This window comes from Notamacropus eugenii, chromosome 2 (genome assembly GCF_028372415.1).
Source record: "Notamacropus eugenii isolate mMacEug1 chromosome 2, mMacEug1.pri_v2, whole genome shotgun sequence".
NCBI lineage: Eukaryota > Metazoa > Chordata > Mammalia > Diprotodontia > Macropodidae > Notamacropus > Notamacropus eugenii.
The window spans coordinates 27,642,820-27,667,931 of record NC_092873.1 but is presented as its reverse complement, the minus strand read 5'-3'; the positions used below and the strand labels follow the sequence as shown (position 1 = coordinate 27,667,931).

The window sequence follows — 25,112 nt, the reverse complement described above, 5'->3', positions numbered from 1 at the left end:
CAGGTCAGTGCCGTCCCCTCCAGAAGCATGGCTCACTCAAGAAAAGCCATGTGGGCAAAGCCACCACTCAACAGGCTGCTTCTCAGGGGTCAACGACTGGACAGGGGCAATAGAGCCGTTTTGATGGGACGGTGGCTGACGTTCACACAGCATATGTGTGCATTTACGATAAGCGCCAGGCCCTGGGAGGAGAGGTAAAGACAGAAAGGAAAGTCTCTGCTCCTGGATTCTGCACTCCAGCAGGAGACCATGGGTACCCACTAAGTACATCCAAGATGAACAAGACACCGCTTGTAGAGGGAAGATCTCAGCACCTCTTGCTAGAGGTGGTGTCAGAGCTGTTATATAGGAGACTGAGGGGAGGAGGAAGGGTGCTCAAGGCATGAGGGACTGCCTGTACAAAGGCATGGAGGTGGGAGATGGAGGTCCCAGGTGGAGAACAAATCCCGAAGGACTGACTGGTGGAGGGTACTAAAGCTGGAAAGGCTGGTGGGATTTAGGTTATGGAGGGCTTTAATGCCAAGTGTGTTCGGCTTTTTTCACAGAAGCAAGGAGCCAGTAGAGTATGCTGGTGGAAGGGGGGTGGACTCCTATCCTTGCAGGGGGGAGAGTGATGAGGAGGTTGCTGCAATGGTCTGGGGCATGTGGAAGAATGTTGTCTCTCTCATGTTTTCCCACGATGTCAGTACAACAGCCCCAGCATCCCACGGAGTCAGACAGGTCAGACAAGTAGTTAGAATATCCATTCTGCTTCTGTCAGGCAAGGGCACAAACACTAACTCACACTCCTGGGTCGTCATGACAACCACACATGGCAGGCTTCCCCATGAGATGCAGTCCCCTTCATGGTCACCACTCAGTTAGAGTGCAAGTGCATGGAGGGTTTGCAAAGTGCCTTACAGACATTACTGAGGAAACAGGGGCTCCCCCAGCATGACTGACTTGCACATGTTCACACAGATAACAGACATTTAAGGCAGGACTAGAATCTGTGTCTTTGTGACTCCAAGTCCAGTAATACACCCACTGTACCCATGGCCCCATGCTAGGCAATGAGTACACAAAGACAAAAATCAAGACGGTCCCTGCTCCCAAGGGGCTCCTCCTTTGATAAGAGGAGAGGTTAAGTATAGGGCAGGTGGCAAGGGAAGACAGCAGGGCCTGCTGGTCCTCCAGCTCACCAGAAGGCTGACTAGTTGGTTGTTCTTCCATGCATGAAGATCACCACGATGACACCATCACGTTGGGGTCAAGGTGCAGTATGTCCGACTATATCTGATCAGCCCAGCATGAGCTCGGGATGCTCTCCCATGGGTCGGGCACAAAAAGGCCCTGCGAATATCTGGGCTGGATCCTCGAAATTTGTGCACCTGCATTTCCTTTGAGCTACTTCAATTTTGCTTTGCTTACAGAGCACAGCACCTTCTCTGATAAGGGCACGCCTACATCTGTGCCAGTGTCTCCCATGTCACACAATAAATTCCAAGAGACCTTGAGAGTGTCCTTGTATCACTTCTGCTTGCCCTGAGTAAGTTCTCCATAAAACAGTCTTTTTGGAAAGCAAACATTTTATGTTCACACAACATGACCAGACCATCAGATCTGTGCTCTCTGAAGCAGTTTGAATACTTGGCAGTTTAGCTTGAGAAAGGACCTCAGTGTCTGGTATCTTACACTGCCAGGTGACCTTCAGAATCTTCCTAAGTTAATTCAAGGGGAAGCAATTCCGAGTCTGTTTCCTGGCATGGCGTTGATATACTTCCTGTCCAAGTGTCACAAGCATACAACAAGGTCAGGACAATGGCTCTGTAGACCTTCAGTTTGGTAGTCAGTCTAATACTTCTCCTTTCCCACACTTCCTTTGGAGCCTCCCAAACACTGGGCTAGCTCTGGCAACGCATTCTTCAACCTCATCATCTATGTGGACATTTCTAGAAAGTGCACTGCCAACATAAGTGAACCAATCCATAGCATTCAGAATTTTTCCATTTGCTCTGATGGTTCCACCTATGGATGGTGCTGTGCTGGCTAGTGGAGAACCTGTTTTCTTGGTGCAGAGAATCAATCCATAATTGGTTATATCTCAGCTTCAGAGGCTGCACAATCAACCAGAAGGCACAAAATTGATGACTCCAATCTAATTCAAGCTATATGAGCAGTAAAGCAACCAAGAGCGTTTCTCAGGTAGCCTGGGGAGGAGGAAGGAGTTGAGAGGGAAGGATGGGGAACAGCAGCTTCTTGGCAGTGGACCTTTCACCTCTCAGACATCCAGATGGGCTCTGAATAGGGGTTTGGAGGGATGGAGGAAGAAAGGTCTCAAAAGGCTAGGACACTGGCCTGAATCCAATAACCCCTCCCATCTCTGAGTCTACAGTTCTCAGAGTTTATATCCATTGATATTTGTGTCTGATCAGAGCCTTAGACTGGGGAGAGACCTCAGAGGCTCTTCCAAGTAGAATGCCAAGTGGAAGACAGAGGCTGTCTATTTCCAGCCCCCAACAGAGCATCTTGGACATAGTGGGCCCAAGGAAGAAAATGATCTGGCATGAAGGAGGTGAGGAGAGTCCCTCCGAATTCTGGTAGGACTGTCCCCATTGGTTCAGCCACACCTGGGGGGCTGCAATCAGTCTGGGAGACATTTTAGGGAAGAACATTGTCATCATCATCTAGAAGAAAGTAGTCAAGATGGGGAAGGGGCTTCAAGATTATACCACAGGAGAACTGGAGATACTGAGTCTGCAAACTCTAGGCCAGGGGTGGGGAATCTGTGGGGACCCTCTAGGACCTCAAGTGGGGCCCTTTGACTGAATCCAAACTTCACAGAACAACTGAAGGGCAAAAAGGCCAGCCACATGTGGCTCAAGGCCACAGACTCCCCACCCCTGCTCTAGGCCTTGAGAACCATCTTCAAATATTTGAAAAGCTCTCGTAGGAAGAGAAATGAGATGTGTTTTCCTCAGCTTCAGGGGACAAAATGAGAAGCAATGGGTAAAAGTCTAAAAGAGGTACATTCAAAGAAAAATATCCAAAAAGAGAAGGGCTGCTTTGGAGGTGGAGGTCCTTAGGCAAAGGCTGGCTGATCCAGTGAGCATACTTGTGGGACCGCTGAGGGATGTGACTACACAGTGTCTCACATCCTTGGTCCCTCCATCACCACTTCTACTTCAAAGCCTCAGGGCTGTGCCTGGGGGCCAGATCTCCAAGCTTCTGGATACAGGCCTCTTTTATGGTTGCTCAGTCCTTTCAGTCGGACTGTTCCTGACCCCCTTTGGGGCCATTTCCTTCTCCAGCTCACTTTACAGATGAAGAAACTGGGACCAGCAGGGTCTGAGGCCAGCCTTGAACTCAGGAAGATGAGTCATTCTGACTGCAGGCCTTGCACTCTATGCACTGTGGTGCCACCTAGTGCCCACCAGTCCAACACATAAGCATTAAAACAAATAGCAGGTGATGTTCAGGCCAAAGGAGGACCTTCTCATTTTCCCATGGCCTAACCAAACAGACAAATAGAAAGGCACTGAGGAGACACCCACAGGCAAACACAACATTTCAGGCATGGGGCTGACAGCATCTGCTCTGCTCCCAGAGTGTCCGCCCCCCCCCCCGCCCCCAGGGTGTTTCAGCACCTTTATTGGACAGCTCCAAGGCCAGGCTCTCTGTGGCTACAAGCAGAGAGTATTCCTATCAAGTGACTTTCTTTACAGAAAGTGCCCAGTTCCTCCCCAGGTTCCACCATTTCCTTCTTCTATAGTACTACAGAACTTGCTTCCCCAAAGAACTACTAGGAAGCAAAACCACAGTGTCCTTCCCAGACAAGCATCTCCCACTAAGCGGCCCACAGAAGGACGGACTCCTGAAGCAGCCGGATTCGTGCAAAAGCGCACCTTTCTGATTACTCTGCCTTGGACAAAAACCTATGGATGAGCTGGAGCCTCAGGACACCAGTTTCCCTCAGGAAAACACCCACTGGCCCAGCTGGCCCTCGGGTCTCAGGGACCTAGGATGGCAACATCCGTCACTGGACAGTGAAGTTCATCCAAGACCAGAGATGCAGATATAAACCACCAGGGCTTCACCTTCTGAGTAACGGAAGAACTGACCCTGCAAGCCATGCTGTCACCATCTTCTTTTCAAGGACGGCTTCATGCAAGAAATTTTTAAACAGTTGAACATCTTGGCAGATTTCTACATCATTATTTCCCCTACATTTCCCATTTCTAAAGTTTAGGATCTGAATTATCATAAGAATAAGAAGTCTTAATTTCATGTTATAGTAAACAAATGGGAAAATGACTTCAGCCTTGGTCTCCAGCAGTGTGGTCCGGTTTCCCAAGGGAGGAAGGAACAAGTATATCCTATTCTCCAAAACATTTGTTTTCCCAAGTTACCAACACCAGCCTCTGAATACAAATGAGAAATGGAGCATTTTCCCCTCAATCTGGTAGGATTTTGATTTTCAAAAGAAAAATGCTGAAACTATTCCAAGTGTTGTTTAAAATGTTGAGTAAGGAAAAAAGTATTTTTAGTCATTTGATGCCTTAAGGCAAAGGGATGAGGGAGGAAATAAACTCAAATTTAATTGAGGCTGTTTGCACCAAATAGGGGCTTTTCATTCTTTCAGAGGGGGAGTTAAATGACTGAGGAAAAAAAGTATGCATCTAAAAGAAATATTAGCTCTTAGGCCAGTCCAGGGCCCTGAAACCCGAAGGGACTCACTAAGGGACAGAGCTGAAAACGGCTCCCAATGTCAGGAGGCATGGAGAGAGTCCCCCAGGGATTCCTACTAAGGACATGTCACCTGACTGGGAGCCTGGGAAGGATAATCCTCACCTCCCAAACCTGTGGAAGCAGTCAGCCATGTCACTGGACCCCTCCAAACTGTGACTGAGAATGGATGCCAGGTCTTCTTTAAGATGCACTTGGGGAAAACCTCTGAGAAACACCCTCCTGCTCCCTGGCAAGGGTCTGGAGCACAAAGTGCTTCCATTTCCATCCCCTCTGAGAAAAGGTCACCAAAACAGTAAGAAGTCCTCAGAGCACTCTGGAAGAATATTTTTACCAGATGCCTCGTGCCTCCCCCTGGCCATCCTTCAACTCAATAGCCAAGGGAGTGTTTACCTGTCCTTCCTCTGTTTAGGGAGTTTCTAGATCTAAAGGGAAGGAAGAAAAGGAACAAATCAGGAGACAGCGTGGCAAGCCAGCAGTTTGTGCTGGGTCAGCCTGGAGACTCCATTTCTAAAACCTTGTTTGAAATGTTGAATGCACAGAAGCGTAAGATGGCATTATGCATGGTACCAATCTCACTTCCTCCTGATACTGTAATGAGGGAGAAGCCAAGGCTAATCCCATCTCCTCATAAATTACATGGGTCAATCAAGAGACAAGGTGACACTAACCCCATCCCTTCCTCTGAAACACAAACCAGAAAGAATGTCTTTCTGCTATACAGAAATTGCTTACTCCTGTGCATAAAAAGCAGGGTACAGACTGAATCCTGGCTGGCCCACCCAGTGCTTACTGCCTTGGCATACTGAATAAACTCCTTTTAACATTCTCTCTGAATTTGCTTCATTATTGTGGGCAAGGCCCTGGCAAAGATTCATCAATTTTGGCAAGCCAGGCAGAACAGCCTACTCCACTCTGAAGTAGGTACAGGACCTTTGTCTGAGGGTCAAAGTGGTCTCCCCTAGTGGTTAGTCCGCCACAAAATGGTCAGAGAATTAGACACCCCAAACTCAGGAAGGATAAAGAGAAACAGGCTCTGAACCCACTCTGATTCTTTCTTATTTGTGCATGAAAAAAAGAATGTGGTGCATATGCAGATGGCAGACCAGAATACTGGTCCTTGCTCAATATCAGATCACCAAAGAACAGAATGGTAAGGGGATACATGTAAAAGCCTAGAACAAGGAAACACTGCCAGCTTCCACTTCAGAAGCCTCTAGCTTGCACAAGGTCTCTTTAGGGTAGAGAACTTTGGAAGGGGCTGCAGTGAGTCAGCACAGAAAGGGAGCTTGGAAAGGTTTTGGAAGATTAATGAGGTCTCCAAACAACACCCCCAGCTGTCATTAATATTAAGCAGGGGCTTACTCTCACTGACTTTTGATCAGACTTCCGGTGGGATATAAGGAGGAAAATTTTCAAGGTTCTTTCTTTCTATTTGCCTTCACAACCCTGGCCAGCTTGGAGACTGAAGAGATAAAGACAGACGAGAAAGGAAGGAAATCTTTTTCCTGATTTGTAGAAATTTATGGCACTGTAACTAAAGTATAATCTCCAAATTATGGCAGCTGCTAAAACATCTCAGTGGATTTTTGGAGGTTTGCACCTAGGATCCAAATGAAACCCAGACAACCCCTCTCCTCTTCCTGCAGGGCAATAGCTGTATTATTCTAGTAGAAGTTGATGTCACTTACTAGAGAATAAGGAGCAATGAAATGAGTTTGAAATGACTTAACAGAATTTAATTGTTTAGGTAAACTTGTAGCAAAGTCACCTAAATTGAAACAGACTCTGCAGTTCCAGAAGTTAAAATATAGTGTATCAGGAAATCTGTACAGGAGATTTGGTAGAATGTTAGATGTTTCGAAATGACATGGACTTCAGAAAACAGCGAAGGTAAAGAGAAGGGGAAATCCAACTGTAAAATGAAAGGCTCCTTTCAAAATCAAAGTGACTGGGGAAGGATATAAAAAAGAAGGGAGAAAGTTTAAGCATGTAGGGATGAGAGGAGAAAGGGCTGAAAGCCAACGAATTTGGAGTCTTTGCACAGATAGTGTGAATAGAGGGTTTGGGGTTTGGAAAGAAGTGTGAGCAGGTTTTTGATTCCATTGAGATGAGAATTTAAGAAACTTTTTAGCGAAATGCTGGTTAGCAAATTTCGGACAGACTATGTTCTATCAAGTAATAACTTTTGCCAAATGGAAACCCTTGGAAGTAAATCTGCAGCATGAAATTCCCAATTCTCAGAGCCTTGAGGGCTTCAAAGGAGGGGGATAGGAAGGGGAGACTGCCACATGGAGCCCCTCCCCCAACCCCTGAGGGTGTCCTGGGATTAAAACTGGAAAGAATAGTATGCTAGGGAAAGGTGAGACTTGCACTTTATCTGCCCCCTCAAAGTTTAGGGGGGATTAGGTTAAGGATACAAAGGAAACTGATCGGGTTCATTGGGTGATTTTAAAGGAACCAAAAAGGTGAAACTATCACCATGAATCTCTGAAAGAGAGCTAACTGAAGCAGTGAGCTCTGAAATTTGAGGCGCTGACAGCTAATGGCCCTTGGGAAAATTAAGATTTTGAATGTTACTATTAGTGATTATAAATTCAGATAGGATTTGGTCAAAATTTGTCCTCAAATTAAATCATAACGTGGTCTCATTTACAGCGAGACACATTCTCCTATTAGCATGATTATGGTAAATCAGAACTTCATGCAAAATAGTTTTGCTATCTGGCATTAAGGCAATATGCTTAGAAAATGCACAGGTCAGGAAAACCTGAGTTGAAATTCCGTCCCAAAACTTTATTGGCTGTGTGAACTTAAGCAAGTTACTTCACCCCCTTTCCAAAGTTCGCTTCCCAGGGCTGTTGTGAGGCTCACATGACATATTAATCACAAAGTGATTAGCACAGTGCTTCACTATCAGTAAACACTATATAAACACATCGGTCTTGAACGTGATCAGTACAGAATGCCAAAGTGATCAAATGAATGATTTTCTATGGAAGATGGTTTGGAAATGCAGTCCCCTGAATCACCAGTCAGTCATCTGCCTAGTAATAAGTTGTGTTTCACGTTTAGATACACGGTATTGTGGATGGTATTATCGTGTTCTTACAATTTTTCTTATATTGTGAAATTTGGGCAACCATTGTATCAGAAATGCCAATCGGAAAAAGAACTTTTAGATTATGAATTAAACTGTCAAAAGAATGTGGTCAAAATGTTTGAGAACTGTCAAATATTTAATGGGTTATATTTTGTTCTAAAAAGAGGCAACGTGTGCTTTCCGTTATTCTTATCTGGAAGGTTCCTTCGGACTTTCTACTTGGGCAAAATCCTAAGATCTTATCATTCCTGCCAACTACATGCAGGAATTACATACATAAAATTCGAAAGTAATGGAGTTTGAGAAACTAGGACCATTCTGAGCCAAAGTGGGAAAACTTAAAAGTTTGCGTATAGTAGAGTGAGTTTCATCTGAGATTAGGAAAATTATGAAATTGTATCTGTAAATAAATAATATGTATTGAAGTTACATCTTTTAACTTATTAACAGACCTTGGGTTCAAAGATCTCATTTGGCCACTGGGGTTACTTAGGCATGTGAATATGTTAGTCTGGAGACTTACTGTCCTCAGCATTTTCTAGGGTTCTGAGTCAACTATCATGAATCACTGTATATGTGAAATTCCAAAGGTGGTTATTCTTAATTTAGGAATGTAGCCATTCTCAATAAAGGATAAATGAAATGTCCTTACATGCATTCATTGTCAAATGTTGTTGCAACTTGAGAAAAATAATACAACCTAGTCCCAAGTTGTGATTAGTGAAATTTTGCTATCTGAGATAAAATCTTGGGGGACTGTAATTTGATATCGTATTGAGTTGTGATTACAGATATGATTGTCTGAACTGTCGTTAAGCCACAGTCCACCATTCAAGGGTATCCTAATGGGCTGCATAAAGGGAATGAGTCTGAGAATTACTACAGGCATGCCTGGAAAAGTTGAGGGGGTGACCTTGAGAAGGCAAAGGTAGGAGCCTCTTGACTCAGTTTCTCCATTGTGCTATTACCTTCTGAACAGGTAAATTTTCTCAGCTGCTTAATTCTGAGCCTGGTTGCCTTATGAATAATGTGAACTTTGGTACATAATTGGTTATTAATTATAACTCTCACGTGAAATCAAACAAAGCTATGAGAGGTTTTCCCTGTTATGGTTTGTCAGGTCAGTCTGTGCCCTAGAAGGGACAGTTTTGATACTGGCATAACCATGTCTCTCCTTTTTCTTTTCATAGCACATTTCTATAGTCAGGGGAGGTGAACTGTAGTTTTGTCATTTCAATACTATATCTATTATAGCTTCCAAATGTTTGTAACCAGATATATAAACCTTGAGTATGCTTTAGTAATAAGTTCTGAAAATTGGATTAAGAATATTACACATAAAATTGCATTTATAATTGTAAACAATTTTAAGTGTTTTTTTCTGCCTATTTTGAAGTATGTGTGATAATATTAAGAGAGAGAAGGGTTCACTCTATAGGTCAAGCCCACACAGTCCTTTTTTGAAGTTTGAGTTAGTTTTTACCACATGAACTAGCTACTGAAAAAGCAAATTTAGAAGGTTGTATGTACTAAATTACATTGTCTTTTTACTGGTAGATTTTAGCAGAATTACCTAGGAATCTCTGCAAGTGACTTCAAAGCAAAGAAACAGAGCTTCCCTTAGAATGAGGTCTATTCCAGAATGTCCAAGAAGATGTTTCCAGGGACGAGACAACTCCATGGGTCATCTGGCACTCAACATGAAGTGGACTGATTGGGAGTGGGTTACCAGGTAATAAGGAGACCTGATGGCATTTCGATGACCAGTAGCGGGTTACTCTGGCTTTTTTGGCTCAAGGAGTCTATGTCTGCCCTAATTTCTTTTACTTATTGTTTGGAAACAGGGCCATCCCTACTTCTATTCATATTAACTTCATCTGACCAGAACCTGACTTATGGAATAGCAGTGTTCTTTTCAACATTCCGCAGGTGGAAATCAAGGGCAGGTGTGCAGCCCCTGTGAGGATTTCATTATTACCCTAGTGAATTGTGTAAGAGAGAATGTCCCTGACACTGAATTTTCTTGGTTCCCTTTTCTTGTTCTCCTTAAGAGATATAGGAGGTTCTGACTCTGCTTAACCAAGTTTGTGGGACTTTCATGACATTGAAGGAAACATGGGATTGGCCACAAGTGCCTTGTGTCCTGTGGTAAGTGCAGAGCTCAGAGACATTAACTCACTCCACTTGATTTGGCACAAGAGACCAGAATGATGCAGCTACTGTCCAACTGAGGATGGTTAGTGCCATTATGGGAATTATGGGAAATCAGATGTTTGTGCTGGGTCAGCCTGGGAGACTGCATTTCTAAAACCTTGTTTAAAAGGTTGAATACACAGCAGCATAAGATGGCAGTGTGCATACTACCAACTCTACCTCTTTCTGATATTGTAATGAGGGAGAAAGCAAGGCGCTCTTCATTCCATCTCCTCATAAATTACATGGGCCAACCAAGAGACAAGGTGGCGCTAATGCCATCATCCATCCCCCTCATCTGGAACACAGACCAGTCAAGACTGTATTTCTGCTACGTGGAAACTGCTTACTCCTATGCATAAAAAGCAGGGCACAGATTGAATCTGGGCTGGCCCACTCAACGCTTACTGCCTTGGCATGTTGAATAAACTCCTTTTAACTTTCCCTGAGTTTGCTTCATTAATGTGGGCAAGGCCCCAATGAAGATTTCTTTTAATGATAGTTTTTATAATGAATGTATAGATGGTATGGGAGTGACAGGGAGGGAAACAGGGAGAGAGGAGAGAGAGGGAGGGAGGGGGAGAGAGAGAGAGAGAGAAGAAAAAGGAGAAGAAGAAAAAGAAGAAGAGATAGGAGGGGCAGAGAAGATGGACGGAGACAGAAAGATACAGAGAGAAAAGCCAGAGACAGAGAAAAAGTGAAAGAAACACACAGAGACAGAAGAGAGGGAGAGGCAGAGACAGAGAGAGAGAGAGAGAGAAGAGGAGAAGGAGGGAGAGGCAGAGACAGAGGGAGAAGAGGAGAAGGAGGGAGAGGCAGAGACAGAGGGAGAAGAGGAGAAGGAGGGAGAGGCAGAGACAGAGGAAGAAGAGGAGAAGGAGGGAGAGGCAGAGACAGAGGGAGAAGAGGAGAAGGAGGGAGAGGCAGAGACAGAGGGAGAAGAGGAGAAGGAGGGAGAGGCAGAGAGACAGAGAGAGAAGAGGAGAAGGAGGGAGAGGCAGAGACAGAGAGAGAAGAGGACAAGGAGGGAGAGGCAGAGACAGAGGGAGAAGAGGACAAGGAGGGAGAGGCAGAGACAGAGGGAGAAGGAGAAAAAGCACCAAAAAGGCTCTTCTGCTGCCAGTCTACTCCCTTTGTCCATCTAGATCATTTTAAGTGAGTTCTGATGACTTGAATTTTCACAATCCACACTTCTGTCTGTATTAAGTTGTAACTAAGGAAAGATGAGCAGAGATAGTCTGTTCCCATTCCCCATGGCCACCCGTACCCCATCCCCTCCCAGAACATTCCTCCCCTTCTCTCAGGGATGGCGGACATGAAAATTACTGAACCTTAGCAGATGTCAGAGCACTCAAAAAGAGCTTTGGTCAACCAGGAGCTTGTGCTTCTTTGTGAGGCACTGAGGTGATGTATGCAGGGGCTTTGGGCCAGCAGGACCTGATTTCAAATCCCTCCTCAGAGCCTTACTAGACAAGTGACTGCTCCTTTCCAGTCTCAGGTTCCTCATCTATAAAGTGGGGATCATCCAAGCACCAAGCTCCCCAAATCCTCTCCACAAAGTGCTAGAGAAATGGGAGCACTTACCATTGTTAGACTGAAGAGTCCTCACCCTAGGTCACAGGGTCCAGGCCCCGCAGCACACCCACCAAGTCCTCATCCAGTCTCTCATTAAAGACCTTCTCCAGAAAGGGAAAGCCCAGCCCACTACTGCTGGAAATGGCTCCTTTTGCTTTGGGAATGCATGACGATCAGGAACTCTCCCCACATCTAGCCTGAATCTGTGTCTCTGGTCCCAGCCCCAGACTCCCAGTTCGGCCCTGCATGCTTCATCACTCCCAGGGACCAAGGCATGATGTACAACAGACCTTCCAGCAACGTGTTCTGGGTAGCCTCAGGATGTCTGACATCAGAAGCTGGATGACCATTTGATGTGGGTGGCTGGTATGTTGGAGGTGACCTTCCTGGACCAGTGACCACAGAGGTCCTTTCTGATTTGGTGACTCTGTACCATGGTCTCAAGCAACTGTCACAATCAAATGTCTACAAAAGACAAGCATCCACTTCACCAACATCTACCATCTGAAACAGGTTCTCCATGAAGATAACGGATTAGGGGCAGCCACCCAGCTGAACTCTCCCAACATTACCCTCCAAACAACTTTAAAATAATGTCAAAAACCAAATGCCAACAAAAGGTCAGGGTAATACATTTTTCCAGCCTAAGAAAACTGGGTTAGTAGGAGGGGTCTATGACACCAGGCTGGAGGCCTGTCTAGAGCACAGCACACTGCCAGCACTTGCTGGAGGTGGTCACAACAGCAATTTCAGGAGCTCTCTGTACAGAGATAGTGAGGGGGGTCAGACAATTGGACAAAAAGAGACTACAGGAAATGCACTGCTAGCACTGGTGCAGCTGATGCTGACTGGCAACTCTATTACTCATATGCAGTTCTGGGTCTCAATTCCAGGGCTAAGAGGAGCACTAGCACTTGTGGCTACAGGGGACCATGGGCCCACCCTGGGTAAGGACAGAGCACAGACCAGGAGAGCAGTGATCACACCTCTCTCTGGATCACACCATCTTGGAAACACCAAAAACTTACAGGCCCCCCCAAGAACTAGCTCTAAAAATAGCTGTATGAAAAAGTCTAAAGCTTGGGATGGTGTCTCCTCACCTCCAGGTGAGCACAGCCAACTTTAACATAAAATTCAAAGTCAAGAAATAAGCCAGAAAAATGAGTAAACAATAACAAAAAAGAACTTGACCATAAGAAACTACTTTGGTGGCAGGGAAGACTAAGACATATTCAGAAGATAACTTTGTGAAAAGTTACAAACAAAGCCTCAAAGAAGAATGATAATTGAATCCAAGCCCAACAAGAATTCCTAGAAGGATGAAAGAAAGAGATAAGAGTGGTTGAGGAAAAATTGGGAAAAGAAATGGGAGTGATGCTAGAAAATTATGAAAAGCCAATTAATAGGTTGGCTAAAGAGGTGTGTGCACGTACACAAAATGCTGAAGAAAATAACACCTTAAAAAACAGAGTTGGCCAATTGGCAAAAGAGGCACAAAAATCCATTGAAGAGGAGAATTCTTTAAAAAGCAGAATAGGTCAAACAGAAAAGGAGGTACAAAAACTCACTGAAGAAAAGAACTCCTTAAGAAACAGAACTGATCAAATGGAAAAAGAGGTACAAAATGTCACTGAAGAAGATAATTCTTTAAAAATTAGAACTGGAAAAGTGGAAGCTAATTTCTCCATGAGACATCAAGAAACAATAAACAAAATCAAAGGAAAAAAGGAAGAAAATGCAAAATATCTCATTGGAAAAACAGCTTACCTAGAAAATGGATCAAGCAGAAATAATTTAAGAATTATTGGATTACCTGAAAGCCATAATCATAAAAGAGCCTGGAATTTCAAGATATCATAGAGGAAAACTTCCTTGATGTCTTAGATCCAAAGGGTAAAATAGAAATTAAAAGAATCTACCAATCTTCTCCTAAAAGAGATCCCAAAATGAAAGCTCTCAGCAATATTGTCACCAAATTCCAGAGCTTCCAGGTGAAGAAGGACATATTACAAACAACTCAAACATCATGGAGCCATCGTTAGAAACTGATAATGTTTAATATAAATTTTAGACTTTAATAAGGGCCAAAGTTTGAATTAAGAAGAGTCTGGACCTAATAGTCTCCTTTGTTTAGAGGATGCCTTTTGATGTCAAGCAAATGGGACTCCCTTACTCCCTTATCAGACCCTTCTTCTAGCATCCTAGTGTGAAGAAAGGAAAACACAGATACCTTGGGTTGTAACTTCAGCTTTTGTCAAACTCTGTTAAGATAACAACTTCAAAGGCCTGTTTAGGACAGGAAGCCTGGTGGGATTTTCTTACCCAGCTGCAATCCCAAGGCCTGACCAACATTGCTTTGTTAATTGTCCTGTCTTACTGAATTTATGGTTTGCTTAATTAGGAGAGTTTCTTTCTCACGGCAAAATGTATATCAGCCAGAAGATTTCTGCACTGGGTAGCCAGAACATTTCTGGCTCCATAATGCATTATGTTACTGTTGTCTTTAATAGGGAATGGATGAATTAATTAATTAAATCATAAAACGTATGCATTTAGTTTGTTGCCTTTTCTTAACAAAGTTTTCAGGTCAACAGTTATGGCGCCCAAACATGGATTGGAACTGTGGAACCGAATGGACATTTCCTCATCTCGCCAACGCCAGGACTCCGGCGCCAATAGGAACCGTTTTTCCTAGAGTCCTGGGCCTTGACGGGGTCGGGGTAAGTCCTTCCATTCCCAGCTTCCAAAGGACTCAAAAATTCCCTTTAAAGATAACTGCAGGACAGAGACCACTCTGCGTGAAAATGCCTCTGTATTAATTAGGTCTCCTCTGAAGATCGATCTAGGGAAATCAGCTAGCTATGGGTCAGTCAAAAAAAAAAAAACTAGAAGTAGAAATCCGGCTGACAAGACCCCTGCTTCTCGTGTGTCAAGCCGTTACCAACCTGATGATCACAGGTATTACTAGCACTAGTGTCAATCAATTAAAGATAGCCCTAAATTATGTTGGCCACCACAGGGCTCTTTTGGACCGGTCAAAGTTACTTTATCTTACAACCAAATTAAGAAAGGCCAACAAAACAACTAGTCAGGAGCGAGGACGTTTCATCCTGGGCTTGCTGAATTGGCTGAGCGAGAACAAAAGACAGGTAGCCTCTTCCATGTAGGGCTGGGAGCTGCTTCAGCACCTAGCCGTGTCCTGGCAAAAATCCTTTCTTCTTCAAGGGCTCCAGTCTGTCCTTCCCTTCACTCCCCCCGTCCTATTCCTCACCCTTTTCCTTCCTCCCTCTTCCCCTTGAAGGCCTCTGATCTGGGGAAACTGACGGCACCTAGATGCAATCTTTCCCCCTGGCCTTCCCCTACCTTAGACCTGAGGAAGGCAGCTTCTGTTCAAGCCTCTGTTGCCTCCCTCCTCCCCATTCCCCTTCCCCGCTTTCCCATAAGGGCTCTAGTCCTGAAAAGGACAGTTACAATCCACCTAAGAACTAAAGGCCTGAACCTATTCCCATGGGGCCTGTTCCTTTAAGACAGTCAGAAACTTTGGGGCACCAAGACTCCCCACCCCTCCAAAGACCGCAGGGGTGCTCTGAGCAAAGGCTGCAGGATTCCCCTTGGATTCTTGCAACATCCTTTCCTCAGAATGATAATAGCCAATTCATGATGGGGATTTCTAGCAAGCTTCTAATTGCCTTCTCTCTCTGGGTTGTTTTTTTGTGAGCTACGTTTGTATTTGTCCTGTTGTCAGTTTGTCTGTTGGTGTATGTCCGTGTCTGTATCATGTGTGCTGTGAATGAGTGTGTTATCTTGTAAGATTTAAGTGCAAGCAGCCAGACTTCAAGGGCTGCAGCTAGGGAAATAAATTAACAAACAAAATTTTAACACTTTTCCTTGTTGTTCCGGTCTGGCCAACCTGGAATTACAATGGAAAGTTAGATCATCTTAGGTAAAATCATTTTAGCAGATTTGTATGTTGTGAAATTAATCAGAAATATTTCGGGAACTGATCATTTGAAATTACTCCTAAGATTGTGAGTCGCCCACCTTTCTAGGTAAAGCATTCCGCCCACCCTGTCCCAGCACCTGCATATCGCCTTAGGGGCTCAGTAAATTCTGTGGCAGTGGGAGGTTGGGGGAAAACGTGGAAGAATCAGGCCTGTAGCGAGCATTCTCTAAACTCTGCCTGCGAAAGTCGCCACTGGGACATCAGTTTCTCTGCTCTTGGTAAGCTTCACTTCTCTGTTCAGTTGCAAAAAGTATTTTATCTCTGTTTGACCCATTTTCTGATTTGTAAATATAATTGTGCTTGTTGTTATGGGATCAAAATGATAAAATGATTGTAAAATGCTTAACATAATGACTGGTATATGTTACATACAACATTATTATCTCTCTCTAATGTAATTGTTAACTTTGAAGTGGCTTTAATTGCTAAAAGTAATAAGATCAATAATTTCTGGAAATGCAAATTATACCATCTGTAGTTATTGTTGTGTTAAAACTATTTCTAGGATTGTATTTCTGAATTTCTCTTAGATTGTGAAAATTGAGTGACCACTGCAATCTAGAAATAGTGTTAGACAAAGCAATTTTTAATTTGAACTTTGTTGAAACTAAAAGATGTTGGGAAAATTGTGTAACACCAGTTACGTTACTTTATCAGTCCTGCTAACTTTGTCTTATAATGTTTTGTAATTGTCATTTAGAAAACCAGGTATTTTCACCCTTGTCTGTTAAAAAAGTTAAAGCTAAAGAATTTGGCTATCTTCTATGAAGTTGTAGGATTGTTAACTAAGTTATTTGGGATTACTGTTTGAATGCTGAAACCCAAAATTGTTAAGTGATTCCTGTGTACAGAAAGGAGGGAATGGAGTGAAAATCAGACTCCCTCTGCCCATTCAGAACAGTCCCACAATGGAGTGAAAACTTTATTTAAATTCCTTCTGTTCATTCAGAATAGTCCTCCCATTCCTGTGGGTAAGATCATCAGTCTTAGTAAAGGAATTTGGTTGGTTAATGTAAATTCTAAACAATGAATATTACTTGCACAGAAGTTGTAATAGATAGAGAGAATTTTTAATAATTGGCTTTTACATCAGTAAAGTTTTAAATCTGAGAAGGAAAGATGTTAAATGGAATCCCTTATGTGTGTGTGTCCTGGTAAATCTTTATTGTTTATTGTAACTCCATAAGAGTGGAAATAATTGTTATCTGACTCTAAGCTGTGATTAGTGAAACTTGCTGTTTAAGGTAAAAGGCATTTGGGACCATAACTATTTTTGGTTTTGAGTTTGAATTTGGGTATAGTTGTCTGCATTAAATCAGTATCTGAGACATATGCCACAAAGGAATATTTCTCACCTGACTAAACACTGAGGGGACAATTCTAAACTCAATCTAGGATGGGATCCCCCTGGCTCAGTTTCTCTATTCCTGAGTCTGGCTATGAAACAGATACTGCATGACTGGAGAATTTCACTCATATCTGAATTCAAACAGAGTAAAGGATGTTTTATCCTGTCATATTTTGTATGTCATATGTCCCTGCTTTTTCCTTCTATAGCAAATTTCTGTGGTCAATAACAAGTGACCAGCAAAACATGTGAGCCTTTTGTGTAATCGTACTGGGAAAGCTAACATTATTTTTATCTGAAATTAGAACATATGCAGAAATTTTTGTAAACTACCTAAGACTCATTTTAAGATGTTCCCATTGTTTAAAAGGATTTTAAAAGCAACAGTGTTTTTCTGTGAGTCAGTCTCATATCTAAGAATACTGTAATAATTAAGAATTTAGTTTGTTATAATACTTTGGAAATTCATATTACTTAAGAACATTTTTGTAACAACTCAGCTTTAATGAATTCCAGTTTTAAGAGTTTATTTTTGCTTAAGAAGAAAAAAGATATCAAGCATTTTGAAAGTTTCCAACTAATTTTCTTCATAAGAGTTTAGTGAACATTAGAGTAAATTTTAAACTGTTTTTAAAGAAGGGAAATACTTTTAGAAGAAAATGTTTTGAAAAATCATGTGTGATTCTTAGAAGGCCTACTAAAGTTTCAAAATAATATACTGTTAAATTAAGCTGTTTTGATCTGAATATGTAATCATTCTTTGGCCTAAATCAGAGTTAAAGTTTGCATTTGAATTTATTATGTAAAAGATTTAATTCTTGAAGTATCTCATCTTCCAGAGTGAGTATAATTAGGGAAGAATAACAACTTGTGAAGCAAAGACATAATTCCATCAAATTATAAATTTAGTCATTAACCTCTTTGTTTTGTTTAAGCTGGAATGAGATTCCAATACAGTTATGCTAGCAAAAAGTAATAACTTATGAGCTATCTTGTCTTATGATTAAAATGTAAAAGCAAGTGGAAGAATAGGATTGAGAGATTTGGAAAGATAAATTAAGTTCTGTTTGAAACTATGAAAAGTAGATAAGATTTGGGAATAAATACGGGTTATCCAAACCCCTCTTGCTCCTCCATAGTTGTTGTGGACACTTTTGTGTCAGTTTCAGATGGTTTAAAGAGTGAGGAAGTATTTTATCTGAGGGATACCACCCAATATTGATTTGCTATATAAGACTGGGACTGCAATTTACTATTGTTTGAAGCTCTGATTACAGGAATACTTGTCTAAGTTATCATAAAGCCAACTGACATGTGCTGCAGGCTAATGGTGGATGCTTGGAAAGGTTTTGAAGATGACCTTGGACACGGCCTAGGTAGGATCTTCCTAACTTTCTTTTCCAAATGTGCTATTTCCTTTCTGAAAAAGGAAATTCCCCACCTGATTACCTCTAAGCCCTGCTTTCAGCACCTTGTAACCTCATGATTACATGTCAGATAATGGCTTATTCCTGGAATCAACCAGAACTAAGGAGATCTTTTCCTTCTGTTAACATTGTCCCTCTTTTTCTTTTATAGCAAATATTTGTAATTAAGAAGTTCTGAAAGTACAATACTAAGTCTATCAAATAATAAATGGAAATTGGAGCATCTCTGAGTTATTATAATGGGGTGCAGGAATGAATAGCTTACAACTTCAACCTATATTCCTGGCCAAATAAATAAATATAATATAGAGATAACATCGAGGAAATGATTAGATCAGGTAATAAGACAAAGATGTAATGTGATAGATGTCTAATTAGAGTAGCCAATTTTGAGGAAAAAATATGCAAATGTATATCATTGACATAAAATTTGTCATGCTTTGGATAATAAGATCTCAAATTTGGATTTTTGCATAAAATTTGTATGGATAATAGTAAAAGTAAGTGAAATTATTTCTTCTCTATTAAAATATCTGTCCAATAACTTAAAAGGCAGATGAGTTCATTTCATAGTTGAACCCTCACATTTTAAAAGATTCTTATTCCAGGTACAAGATTTAGGTAAATATAGAAACAGTAAATAATGTGAACCAAAATTTTCTGAAATTTCAAAAGTGGAGAACAAATTTTAAGTAATTGTACTAATTTATATTGTCAGAAGTATCTGGGAACTTCTAGATTTGAACCAGAAAAGCAGAATTCTCTTTTTTGAACTATCCCAAGAATAAAACCTATTGTCAAAGAAAAGATATCTAGGTATCAGATAAATCTGGGATTCAAAGTTTTGTTTAAATGAAATTAAGAATGGATTACTGGGATACAAGGAACTTAATGTTAATTAACTTTGAAATAATAATTACATTGATTTGTATGGTTCATGTTTAATTTTCTTGTTTATATTGGTGACATGTAAATCTCCCTTTCAAAACTAGTCTATTGTGAGCCATCTAAATTTTAATCTGTACCTGACAATGTAAAAATGCAATTTGTGAACTGTAAAAAAACTTCACTGTGTTGTTTGAACCTAGCCCTGCATGGCTGGGAAACTGAACTATTGCTAAGTGTCTTTAGCCATGTTAACTATGTTGTATTGTTTCATTTCAATTATCAAACCATGTTTTCTGGGAGACCCTGTCAAGTTTTCTGGGTAGACTCTTGGATCCATCTGTCACCTCCATTGCCCCTGCTCCTGAGTGGACCATGCCTTCCAAGTTTGAAAGGGCCTGAAGAAGATGACATCAGACAGAGACAGCTTTCCTAAGACCTACATGAAGATTTAGTTTTTCATATCTTTGTTGGTCTACAGGCGAAGCCTTCGGCTTGCCTTTGACCAAAAGGAGGGAATGATAATGTTTAATATAAATTTTAGACTTTAATAAGGGCCAAAGTTTGAATTAAGAAGAGTCTGGACCTAATAGTCTCCTTTGTTTAGAGGATGCCTTTTGATGTCAAGCAAATGGGACTCCCTTACTCCCTTATCAGACCCTTCTTCTAGCATCCTAGTGTGAAGAAAGGAAAACACAGATACCTTGGGTTGTAACTTCAGCTTTTGTCAAACTCTGTTAAGATAACAACTTCAAAGGCCTGTTTAGGACAGGAAGCCTGGTGGGATTTTCTTACCCAGCTGCAATCCCAAGGCCTGACCAACATTGCTTTGTTAATTGTCCTGTCTTACTGAATTTATGGTTTGCTTAATTAGGAGAGTTTCTTTCTCACGGCAAAATGTATATAAGCCAGAAGATTTCTGCACTGGGCAGCCAGAACATTTCTGGCTCCATAATGCATTATGTTACTGTTGTCTTTAATAGGGAATGGATTGATTAATTAATTAAATCATAAAACGTAAGCATTTAGTTTGTTGCCTTTTCTTAACAAAGTTTTCAGGTCAACAAAACACACAAGATTTAGCTGCTTCCACATTAAGGCAGTGGAGGGCATGGAATATGATATTCTGGAGGGTAAAGGAGCTAGGGTGACAACCTATAATCTCCTAATAATCCTAAACCTAAGAATCCAACAAAACAATAATCCTGCAGAGGGAAAAGAAACATTTAATTACAGAGAGGACTTTAAGCATTCCTGATGAAAATGAATATCCTTTTAGCCAGAGATGAATAGAAAATGTGATATTCAAACACAAGACTCAAGAGAAGCGTAAAAAGATAAACAAGAAAGAGAAATCGTAAATTAAACTGTTTACTCTCCTACATGGGAAGATGATACATGTAACTAAGAATTGTACTGTTTTTAGGGCAGTCTCCATAGGCAGAGGGCATGGGTGTGAGCTGATTATGTTGGCATGGTCTAAAAAAAGGGGTGAAAACGAGGGATGCCCTGGGGGAAGAGAGATAGAAGGGGAAATTTTTTCTCACATAAAGGAGGTAAGCTGTTGGGGGTGTAAGCTCAGTTTTCACTTGAACAGTCTCTGGCAGGTAAAAGTGAGGGCTTCCAAACCTCAGAGTTCTCACGAGGCCCCCCAGGGAACAGCTAGGAATTGAGGCGTGAAACACAGCTATCTTGTATTTCCACCTCTTCTCAGTGGAAACTTGCTGGGGAGAGCATCCCACCCTTGAGATTGGGCCGTGGTCTGAGCACACCTGTTGTTAATTAGGTAGGGGCTGGGAGCACGAACGCATGGTATTCACGTGCAAACTATGCGGCTGGGAGAGCTTAAGTAGGGACAGGAAAGCCTGAGGGGGTTCTTCTGGACACGGGGCCCTTAGAGGAAAGAGGGCCCCTCCCCTCTTCCGCTCCCATCCTCTTGCTGTATGATCCTTGCCCCTTGGGAGGAGGAGGGTTCCTTTCTCCTGGGGAAGAATTTGCCCTGCATATGGATATGTAACTAAGACCCTGAATAAAGCCTAATCCTTGTTTGACTCTGGAAAGTCTCTTCTCTCAATACGCTAATCCAGTTGGCCACCCAAAGACCTGCGAAAGGTAAGAAGACTGGGGTAGCCCATCGGCCTCTAGGCCGAACAGTAAGCAAAGAAAAACCTTTACAATGTAGGGAAAAACTGTTGGGGGAGGGAATGCTCTCACTCCCATTGGAATTGGCTCGAAGAGGAAAGAATGTGTGTGTGTGTGTGTGTGTGTGTGTGTGTGTGTGTGTAGGTAGGTATACATACATACACAGAGTTGTGTACAGAAATGTAATTTACACAATAAGGGAGGGGACCTAGAGGAGGATCCAGCAAAGGAGACAGAGAAGAAGCAGTCAGAGAGGGAGAAGAAGAACCAGAAGAGCCCAGTGTCCTGGAAACCAAAGAGTAGACAGGATCAAGGAGGAGAAAGTGATCCACAGGGCCAAAGACTACAGAGAGGTCCAGAGGAATGGAGACTTAGAAAAGGCTGGTAGATTTGAAAGCTTGGTAATTTAGCATAAAAATTTTACTGATATAGCTTCTGTATTTACGTCATCCTTGCTTCCAAATGTATCCCTCCCTTCTCCTATCATGACCTAGACAGCTATCCATACTAACAAGAAAAAAGAAAACAGAACTCAGTGACCCTAACCAACGTATCCAATGCCCTGGCAGTGCAGCCAGTGTTCTGCACCTACAGTGTCCCACCTACAAAGAAAGGGCCACTTCTTCTCCTCTCTTTTTAGGCCCAAGCTTGATCACGGTCACAGAGCATTTCCCATTTCATTCTTTGCACTGTTTACTTCATTTTCTCTAGGTCCATACGACTTGCCACACTTCTTGGATTCTTCATATTCAATATTTTTATGCATTAGTATTTCATCACATTTATTCACTACAAATTGTTTGGTAATTCCTTAATCAATGGGCGTGTACTTTGTGTCCAGTACTCCAAAAAGCACCGCTATAAATATCTTGATATATATGAGGTCTCCCTTTCTATCCCTGACCTATCCCTGAGGTTTGTGTCCAGTAGAGGGATCTCTGGTTCAAAGGGTTTTTTAGGTGTCTTCTCAGCATAATTTCACATTGCTCTCCAGAATGGCTGGACAAATTCCAATCTCTCATCTGTAACAGTCTTTGAGACATCTTGAACTGGATGTCCAGTAGATATCTTAAACACAACATGTCCAATGGAACTCATTCTCTTTTGCCCTAAACCCTCCCCACTCCTACCTTGCCTATTACAGTAGAGGGCAACACCACCCTCCCATGCCTCAGGCTCCCAACCTAGGAGTCACCCTCAATCCTTCCCTATCTCTCAACCTCCAGGTGCAATCAATTGCCAAGGCCAGTTAATTATACCTTTGCAACAGCTCTTAAATGTGCCCCTCCAAATCTCTGACACTACCATCATCATTTCACGTCCAGACTACGGCAATAGGTGCTGGTGGGTCTGCGGGCCTCCAGTCTCTCCCTGCTCTAGTCCAGCCTCCATTCAGACTCAAATCACAAAAATGATTTTCCTAAAGCTCAGATCCGATCACCCCCCTACCCTACCCACTCAATAAAATCCAGTGGCTCCCTATGGCCTCCAGGGTCAACTATAAAATTCTCTGTTTGGCGGTCAAAATCCTTCAAACCTCAGCCCCCTCTTACCTCTCTGATCTTCTGGCACCCTCCTCCCCACACCTATTCTGCAATCCAGCAACACTGGCATCCTGGCTAGCCTCTGTACAAGACCCCCATTTCCTGCCTCCCTACACCATCTGCACCCCAGGCCTGGAACATTCTTGTACCTCCCCACTGCCTGCTGGCTTCTGTGGTCTCCTTCCAAGGCAGCCTGAATCCCACTTCCCACAGATGCTGTTCCTAATCCTCAGAAACTGCTTTCCATTTACTCCGTACAGACCCTGTTTGTACATAACTGTTTACACATCTTCTCCCCATCAGCTGTGAGGTCTTTAAGGACAGGGACTGTTTGTGCTCTTTTCTGTATACCCAGTGTTTGACATGGTGCCTGGCACACAGGACATACTGACTAAATGTGCACCAAATGACCAAGCAATGCCCCTGGCTCCTCCCAAGTCCCACACTCAGACACATACACACCCATAGAAATACTCCCCCTTGTATACAAGGTTACAGCCCCTTTAGAGACCTATGGATTCATCATCTACATCTCTCTCTGACTCCATATAAAACCATCTATGGGTCTGAGTGTTCCCTTAGGCCTGGTCCCTGGCACAAGAGAATGCTTAATGGATGCCGCTGCTCATCTCTGACTTTAAGGAAAGCTGGACTCATTAAGTACTATGTAGGGCTCTGGAGAAAGAACAAGCCTCTCCATGGGTGGGGCCCCAGGCACTGGCTATTACCTCCTTCCTCTCAGCCTCGGCCTGCCCTCGGGCCTGCGCTGCTGCAGCCTCTCGGTAGGAGCTGGCTTGCTTGGCCTGTTCAAACAGGGTCTTCAGCTGCTGGGCCGTGCTCAGAAGAGAGTTGACCATCTCTTCCAGACACAGCCAGCTCCGGTGCTCAGTCATCTCTAGTCCATGGATAACGGCAGGCGATATGGCTTTGGTGGGGGTCGCAGGTGGGACTGCCAGTGCAGGCAAGGACGTCAGCACTGAAAAGAGGGGAAGCAAAGTAAACCACTAAGGAATTAATGAGATTCCCAATTCAAATACCTTCCGAGACAAATCAATCTGACCCAGAAGAACTGACTCTTCCTGAGGGAGACCTCCCACTCCTGGGGGGGGGGGGCAAGTCATCCCCTTGGGCAATGCTACTATCTCCACTAACATCAGCCAGTAAGGTAAGAGGCACAGGCAAAATGGGTGCAAATGGGCATGGACTCCTGCAGAGGAGAATGAAAAGGTCACCTATTTGACACTTGCTGATGGGTTGCTGGCCAAGAGGGGAGCCTCTTGCCTAAACAGGGCTAGAAACCACATGCCTGAACAAGGACCAAGAAGTCCAAGGATAAAAAAGTGACTTGTACTCCAGAATGGCCCAAGTCAGCCACGAGGCACTGGGCAATGGTAAAGCAGGGCCAGCATTCACATAGGCAGATCTCCCACAGCTTTAAGGGGTGGGGAGCAGTGATGATGGCTAAGCCTGGCCAGCGCTCCAGAGCCAGAGCTCTGAATCTCAAGAATCCAGGGGAGCCTGAGCCAGGAAGTGGAGAGCAACAGCACAGGGACCCATCAGACCCAGGGCAAGAGGCAAGGACAACCATTCCACTCAAAAGTACAGTTTGACCTCAGCACAATACCCCAATGCAGGAACTAAAACTTAAGAAACGAGTAAATCTAAGGAAAAAACCAACCAAGATAAAAATTACTCTAGGTCTAGAGATTCTCCCAAAAAATCTCCACAACATCACATGAAGACATAGAAGAAATGAAATGGAGATGGGGAGAGGGAGAGGGGAGGAAAGGAATGGGGGGAGGGGCTCCAGAATTGGAAGAGGAATAAATAGCTTGGAAGAGAGAGTGTGAAGCCTTCCTTACACCCTGGTCTCCCTGAAAACTCAAACAGACCAAACATAAATTAGTGACTCCATGAGACAGCAAGAAAGATTAAAACAAAATCAAAGGACCGAGAAAGACAGAAGACTCATGTCAAAAAATAACTGCCTTTGAAATCAGATCTCAGAGACAACTGAAGCATCAGTGAACTTTCTGAAGACTCTCTCTTTTTAAAAGCCTGCACACTGTATTTCAAGAAAATGACCCAGGTCAACTGGAACCACTGGGCTAACCCTGAACAAAGCATTCCCACATCAAAGAAAAGCTGCCACTGCAGCCTCCAGAAA

General features: G+C 42.9%; 1 protein-coding gene across 4 annotated transcripts in view; it reads right to left on the bottom strand.

Annotated features, from left to right (window-relative positions):
• DEAF1 (DEAF1 transcription factor) overlaps positions 1-25,112 on the bottom strand; it is a 51,688-nt gene that overhangs the window by 9,188 nt on the left and 17,388 nt on the right. For all 4 annotated transcript variants that reach the window (XM_072637417.1, XM_072637419.1, XM_072637420.1 and 1 more), the window contains one exon: positions 23,674-23,921. In XM_072637417.1, coding sequence (XP_072493518.1) covers positions 23,674-23,921 — 248 coding nt within the window. The remainder of the gene's footprint in view (positions 1-23,673; positions 23,922-25,112) is intronic.